At 36.4% G+C, this 8,015-nt stretch overlaps 1 protein-coding gene across 1 annotated transcript; it reads left to right on the top strand.

The window, feature by feature from the left end:
- The first annotated feature begins 5,416 nt into the window (after window positions 1-5,416).
- On the top strand, window positions 5,417-6,811 carry MYB73 (myb domain protein 73). Its single transcript, XM_086243052.1, has one exon. It carries the CDS (start codon window positions 5,503-5,505, stop codon window positions 6,442-6,444), a length of 942 nt encoding a protein of 313 aa, XP_086099178.1. The 5' UTR covers window positions 5,417-5,502; the 3' UTR covers window positions 6,445-6,811.
- The last annotated feature ends 1,204 nt before the right edge of the window (window positions 6,812-8,015 follow it).

Here is an 8,015-nt window from a genome sequence, read left to right as displayed (position 1 = left end):
AGGATGATCTAGTCCTTCAATATATTTGTTTGTTTTTCACTGCCAATGCAGTGAGTAATTTATATTGGTTGGCTTTTCCATATGAGACTCCATGTTCTGCAATTTGTCACTACCAGTTGATCGACAAAAGGTCCCTGAGGAACGTACAAACAACCCAGAAAACTCAAACGAAGTGTTGCCTAGTGTTATTAATTTGCATGATTGTGGAGATTAATTTAATAAAGGTTTTGCCATTTGAGTGATTTGGACTTCGTGCAATTAAAATTGTCATTTGACTAAGTTTGAGTTGCTTAATTATCTATAATCTATCTGTTAGCTCTGGACATTGCTTTATATCATAATAACAAAATTTGACCGTACAGATTTCATTCTCTTTTCATACACTATACAGATATCATAAATAATCAAAATGACCGTAATGGCCTTCGGTTATCTTAGAAATGCATGCATATTTGCCTAATAAGATTTCCTTGTTGCTTCGGAGGATGCAAGCCGCACGTGTGTTCCCCATGCCCGAGGTGCCACCACGTGATAAAGTCTCCCTAGCACATGCCCTGACGGTTTAAGATAAAAGCAGGATTTTTTTTTTAATGACTTTAGAATATGAGACAGAATTAAAAGAAATCCAGATTCTCTCGTACGTATTTATTAAATTTTGATCTTATCTATGTATTATAAATCAAAGGTGGGTGACTAAAATAATAAATAAATTTATAGTACTTTGTGGGTATATGGAAGATGTCATATTTATAGAATTGTAATCATTAAATTTGTAATACGTAATATGATTTAAACAAGTATGGTAAATAATCCAAATCTAATTAAAATAACTTAACAATGAATATATAATTGGCCATAGTTTTTCAGATGAGAGACAGATTTTTAGCAATTGTGTGTCATGTATATCGATATTGACTTGAATTTGTAATTACTATAATCAATAACCTTAATTTTGACTCATTGTATTAGGTCAAACTATTGAAGCTAATAAATACTCAATAGTGCCCAACATTTATCTCTCAAGGTAAAGGATAATGTATATTGGCATAAACAAGAAGAATTCGATCAACTCAGTAGTGAATCCAGATCCCATGTTATGATGTTATAATTGGCCAAAGTGTGATTGAAGAGTCAAAAGCTAAATGAGCTATCAACCAATATGTTCCTAAAAAAATTAACGAAAACAATGATCAATTTGGTCTTTGTAGTGTGAATGTTTTTTGAGTGCTTTAATTAAAAACCTAAAATGAGAAAGAAATTTAACTCAAACTTCAGTCGGCCCAAAAATTAAGTAGAAGTCCAAACTGTCTACCGAGCTTTCAGCATATGCATATGCATATTCATATGGGCTCATCTGCAACTTAAAACCTGCATCTACAACCTAAAACCTGTTTCTACAATCTAAAACATGTCATTTGCAAACTAAAAATATGCATTTGTAATCTAAAAATGTGCATATGCATTCACCGAGCACTCGGCCTACTGAGGCCTTATTACCCTGCCGAGTGCTCAGTAGTGTATTTTTTCAACTCCGTGCGCGCATACACGGACAAATGAGACTGAAACTTACCTTTTTATTTGGTTGGGTTTAGGGTTAAAAATATTTAAAAAATAGAATTTGGGAGTAATCTATTAATTTTTTTTAATTAGGTGCGTGTAATTTTATTTTTTTCAATATGATCTATTTAGCAACGGTTTCATTTAAAATATTTAAGGACAAACTAAAAAAATTCCTGGATTAGTTATCATTATATTTAAGTATTAGTAGTTACAATTCGTTTTCAATTTAATGTCTTATGCGTCACATTTACCTAACTCAAAGTTTTTTTTTTTTTGTCAAATAAATTATTGAATTTTGATATTCATTATGCCCAAATCTACTAGACAAGCCAAGGAAAGATTAAATTTAATGCTCAAATAAATTATTGAATTTGATATTAATTATGACCAAATCTTCTAGACAAGCCAACGAAAGATTGACTTGGATGAATGAATTCTCTTCCATAATCTATATATCTTTTCAATTAACTTGGATGAATGAATGCTTTTGCTTCAATCTGGACTTTGATAATTAATTTTTTCACCAGCATTAATTCCTGATCTGTAGTTTAGTAGGGCATCTAGCAAGGTTTGGTCACAAAAATGGTGGTAGATGCCATTGGATGTATACAAATGTAATGTGTTAATTTCATTAATTAATCTATATATATCTATTTCCTATGACTTTGAAGCCTCTCCAAACTTGAATAAATGTTTTTATGGTACCCATGTATAGCCTTGGACTCGAATTATATATAAATTATAATCACTAGGGAAAATATCCTAAATGTTCATCATCTCAACCAAGCTTGACCTCTCTTTTTGTCCACTCTTTTATTATGCCAAATCTGAACTTCATTATGTCATCGTGCACACGCCTGCGACATGATTTTGGTCAGAGCAAATTAATGATCATCAAATTAAAAGAAGTTGTAATTTTGAATTTACAAAAATTTAAAATAAGAGAGCCAACTAGGTTCGTCTTATGTTCATAACTTCATACGGTGAGTTTAGTACAGTAGAAGGCAAATTTAGCTAAAACATGAGCAATCTAATGAGAACGGCTAGCAATACTAAATTTGCGTACCAAATTACATTCAAATTGAATTTCACCTAAATTAAAACTCTTCACTAATTTCAAACTAAATTTAGTGACACTTAATTAATATGATATAATATATTAATATTAATATGTTGATGATTCTATTTGTTGTAAAATAGTTTGTAATTGAAAAAAATGTCAACTCCTCTTATAGGCCGGATTTGGAAGGACAATTCTATAACATCTATCACCGTTAATTGGCATGGATCACACGTTAAGTTACGGTTAGATTTTTCCTCACACTATTGAATTATTGATGAAGAAAACTTCATGTATGTGTGTATACTTATCATGTAATTTTTTTTGAGTAAGATACCAAACAAATCGTGAACTCTTTTAAGATAAATGGTTCGTTGTTTTAGTAGTGTTGCTAAGTTTGGTCATTTTTTCCAGGTGAAACCCAATGGAAAATGCAGTGAGGCAATTGTAACTCAAACGTGGAGGAATTTAATGCTTGAAAATGGTACCAAGCAATGCAAGCTGTTTGGCACCAAATGTAAATGATTCAACAATTATTTTAATTTAAAAAAAATATTATATAGATGCACCCACAGTCCAACACTCACATCCATACAAAACGAACAGAGCATTAGGTAGTAGTAGTAGGTACTACGTACGATTCGAGTAACAGAAACTGATACGGATGTCTCCATCAATCATAATATCATATTCTATGATACGATATTTTTTTTCATTCATAAAATAAGAGCCTGATTCCATTAATATATTACTCGCTAATCTTCCCTTCATTAATTTAATTTTGTATCAATCCACAATCCAGAAGCAATTGATTCATCAGTAATAATATAATAAAGTAATCTTCTCTGCCGCTGCAGCAGCTGCTGCTGCTGCGATCTTGATTATTATTCTACAAGAATCTATCCTCGTGTGATTGATGCATTTGGTTCCAGCCTAATTAAGCTTTTAAAAATGAGTCGACTGGTAATATAAACTTGGAAGTTAAGAATAGTTAATTAGGATTAATGAAGTTAATTAAAGCAAGGGATGACTACGAGGAAGGTGAAGAGAAAGAGCCCCTGGCTGTTGGAGTTTGATCATTAAAGCTGTTCCGTACGAAGGAGAGACGTAGGTGGGTGGGGAGATGAAATAGGCCGTTTTGGTGGTGGTGGTGGTGGCAGCAGGGTTTACAGCCTGGACTGACGGCTTGGCCCCTAATCATTGGCCCTCCGATTCGGCCTTTCCTTATCGTTTACTGCCACCTCACCTCACCTCACCCCAGCATTTGCATTTTTTATTTTAATTGTTTATAAAAGAAAAGAAATATCTTTTTTTTTTTGGCCAGAAAAAAAAAAAAGAACAAAAGAAAAGAAAAGAAATATCAAATCTCTCACGAAATGCTCTACAGGCTGGCTTCCCCAGTCAAACTCACACCCCTATGACCATGACCCAACCTCAACCGTTATCAACTTATCATCGTTATCCCTCCATAAATATATTTTTATATATTTTCTCATAAATAATTGTTAAAAACTCACTTTCATTGGTTATACGCTTATACTTATATATAGTGCAAATAGAACTAACTATGTGGTTTAGTATTATTTTTTGAACAATGTTTCCCTCAATCCTTGGTTGGTGGAGCCAACTCACCCTCACAAATACATGTCTTTTTATTTTTTTATAATGAAAATATTAAAAATGACACGCTTTCATAAAATTATTGAGTGTAATCGATACACTAATATGTGGTGTAACTAATTCAATGTATAAAAGTATTATGGAACAATATATTTATATTAATAGGGTAAAGTATTAATAACATCCATCATATTATGAGATGTTTGATTGGTTATACCACTTACCGGTGTATTGATTACACAAAATAATTTTTCGTAAGAAAAAGTTAAAAGAGCTCCCTCTAACCAGAGACTAAGGGAAGTATTGTTCTTATTTTTTTAGTGGTTTTAAGTTTAAATATCCTTTGTCTATACAAAAAAAAAAAAATTAAAAGAAGTAGGCTAATATAAACCTGTACACACTAATTTAGTGATAACACCCAATCTCCTTTATATTAAAAAATATTCTAAATTTAAAATTCATGAACGATTATTGATTAATTTTAAAAAAATATTTGTTATTTACATAGTGGTATTTCTGTCATGTAGTTATCAAAATGTTCAAACTCATCCATAGATGAACAAAAAAATTCTTAAAAGTAGACCGGTATTTTGCTTGGAATTGAACCGTTTGGTCTATTTGTTGGTCCGATTGTTCTTATCTGAAAAGGACCCTATTCGTAAAAGATAGATTTCCAAATTTGACGTGATAATTATGGTTATTTGGTTTCTGTCTCCCAAGCTTCCAGAACGTACAGTAATAAAAGCATGCGTGCCAAACTGGAACGCTCCCAATCCCCAATCCATTGTAAGAGTCGTAGCTAGCTAACTTGATGCTTTTCTTATTATTTCCTTGGTTTAAATTAAAAAACAAAAATAAAAAGGAAAAAATAACTGTGAGTGAAGTGAAGCAGACGCTCCTGCAACGCCATTAAAGAAAAGGAAGAAAAAGAAAAAGGAAAGAAACACTGAGTGATGTGTTGGCGTTATGTAAATGAGTGCAGTTTGGATGCGACGCGTGTCCGTTTGCCAGCTGTTTTCCAAACTCCCCACCCTATTAACCGACTCACTGGAACAAGCGGTGCCCTATCTCTATTTCAATTCGCTGGCGAGTCACCGAGTCGTACAACAATCCTCTACCTGCTCAACCGGTCACCCCCCCTTATATATAACCCCCTCTCTCTCCCACTCTCTCTTCTCATCGTCAATCTCATCAAAACCCAAAAACAGAAAAAGCTTCAAAACTAAAATTGGAGAGAGAAGGAGAGGTTGAGTCTTAGTTAAATGTCGGTAAGCCGGAAGGAGATGGATCGGATCAAGGGCCCATGGAGCCCCGAAGAGGACGAGGCTTTGCAGCAGCTGGTGCAGAAGCACGGGCCGAGGAACTGGTCGCTGATCAGCAAGTCCATACCGGGCAGGTCGGGCAAGTCCTGCCGGCTGAGGTGGTGCAACCAGCTCTCGCCTCAGGTCGAGCATCGGGCCTTCACGCCCGAGGAGGACGATACCATCATCCGGGCCCACGCGCGCTTCGGTAACAAGTGGGCCACAATCGCCAGGCTCCTCAACGGTCGCACCGACAACGCCATTAAGAACCACTGGAACTCCACTCTGAAGCGCAAGTGCTCGTCCCTCAGCGATGACGCTTTTAACACCAACAACCTAAACGGCGTCGTAGGCGGAGGAGGGTACGATGGTCATTTCTATGACCAGCCACCTTTAAAAAGATCGGTCAGTGCCGGCTCGGGTATTCCGGTTTCCACCGGCCTTTATATGAGTCCGGGTAGCCCTTCCGGATCGGATGTCAGCGACTCCAGCGTACCGGGGGTTATGTCCTCGTGCCACGTGTACCGACCCGTGGCGCGATCCGGCGGGGTTCTACCGCCAGTAGAAACGACGTCGTCATCCAACACCAACAGCAACACCAACGACAACAACGACCCTCCGACCTCGCTGTCTCTGTCGCTACCGGGTGTCGACTCGTGCGAGGTCTCGAATAACAGAGTGGCGGTAGAGTTGGCTCCGGTTCCGGCACCATCTCTGGCGCCGGTGCAGAATTTTCCGGTGGAGCTGTTGACGGTGATGCAGAGTATGATAAGGAAGGAGGTGAGGAACTACATGGCGGGGTTGGAGGAGAGGGGGGTTTGTTTTCAGCAAGCAGCTGCTGCGAATAATGATGGGTTTAGGAATGTTGGAGTGAAGCGAATTGGGATTAGCAGGATTGATTGAATGAGTGAGTAGAAGTAGATGAGACAGATCAATGAAGGAAAGCTCAAACCAAAGTTTGAGCTTTTGAACATTGACGTGACTAGTTAGTGAGAACTGAAAAACAGCGGCAAAAAAACTGGGCTCGTGTTTTTTTGTTTTCTGCTTTTATTTGGGTTTAATTTAGGGAAATAAAATAATTTTGGTCAATGTACAGAGAGGGAGAGAGGGTGTTGAAGATGAAAGGGTCTGGGAGTGGAATCCAATCCAAGATGTAACTTTTACTGGGTGGGGACTTCCGACCTACATCTCTGGGCCTTGCTCTTTGAAAAACAAGCAGCAGCTAAAAAAAAAAAGAAATGAGAAATGAATCCTCCGAATTTCAATCTTATTTCTCAATTGAGTTTTTATTTTTTCTTTATATTATTCATCTCTGCAAAGACTGCAATGGTAAAATATTAAAAAATGGGGTTTAGAATAAAGGAATACATGAAAGAGAATATGGACAACTGAAACCGTCGACCACCATTGATGGTATGTCTAGTACTAGTAGTTTACGTTTTCTGACCGACCTCTGTCGAACCCAAACTGAAAAGCAAATACCCACCAGGCATCAACAGTCTTCGTTACAAAGGAACTCTTTTTGGGTAATCAATCATTCAATCTTATGCAAAAATTGGAAGGCCATTTCAATGTAATCTCGAAAATAGAGAGGGGTTATTATGCGACAGCTAAAATGCATACCTACCTACCCCTATAGAACAGGGAAGGGGAGTGTGACCACTCAATCTTAGCAAAACAAGAAAAAAAGGAAAGAAAGCAAGCCTGGCTTTCCTTTTCTGGAGGGACTATACGGCTAAGTACTTTACGTTACTTGCTCAGTAAGAAAAATATCTATGATTCTTTGCCAGCTAACAATCTATTAAGATATGTGAGTAAAAAAGTTGTTGATTCAAAAATGAAAATCTCAGTAGTGATACTGAGGAAATTCTAACATGTAGACACCGGATACATTTATGATATTTGGATTCGACAGGTTTACATTTTCCATTCTTAGGCTGTAGATTCTAGGCCATTAAATATGGATGTATGTGTCTGTACTATAGTTGGTCTCTCATTACTGATTTAGTATTGTGAAAAATAAAAAGGAGATTTTGTGGTCGAAAGGGTACAAAAATGTGTGGGTTTGAAACATGAGAGTTTTGTTAAAAAGTTAAAACATAAACGGTTGGGCAAATCAAATGTGGTTGTAGATTTGTAGGTAATATAGAAGCAGTTGCAGTTAGAGATTAGCATGCAAATTCCGTTTATCCTTTATGTTGTTGAACCTGTCAGCAATAAGACATAAGCATATGACAGTTTCATCAACTCATTCTAACTATGGATTAGGTAAACTAGGTTGCTTGGAGAGGAATACATGGGAAGATGACTCCCAGCCGCCACCAAGTCTTTTACGCAACCACTTTAGCTGTGTCCTCAGGTTTGGTCAATGAATTTCACTGCAAGTCTTTTTTTTTTTTCTAAAGGATTAATTAATTGCTTTATAGGGTCTTAAATGAAATGAAAGAATGCGACACAGACTACAGAGGCATATG

Source organism: Dryas octopetala, chromosome 5 (assembly GCF_963921425.1).
Source record: "Dryas octopetala chromosome 5, drDryOcto1.1, whole genome shotgun sequence".
Taxonomy (NCBI): Eukaryota; Viridiplantae; Streptophyta; class Magnoliopsida; order Rosales; family Rosaceae; genus Dryas; species Dryas octopetala.
The sequence above is the reverse complement of the archived record's forward strand: the minus strand, read 5'-3'. Positions and strand labels throughout refer to the sequence as shown.

Excerpts from the sequence above, each read along its gene's own strand:
- MYB73 (XM_086243052.1), top strand. The coding sequence starts at position 5,503 with ATGTCGGTAAGCCGGAAGGAGATGGATCGGATCAAGGGCCCATGGAGC.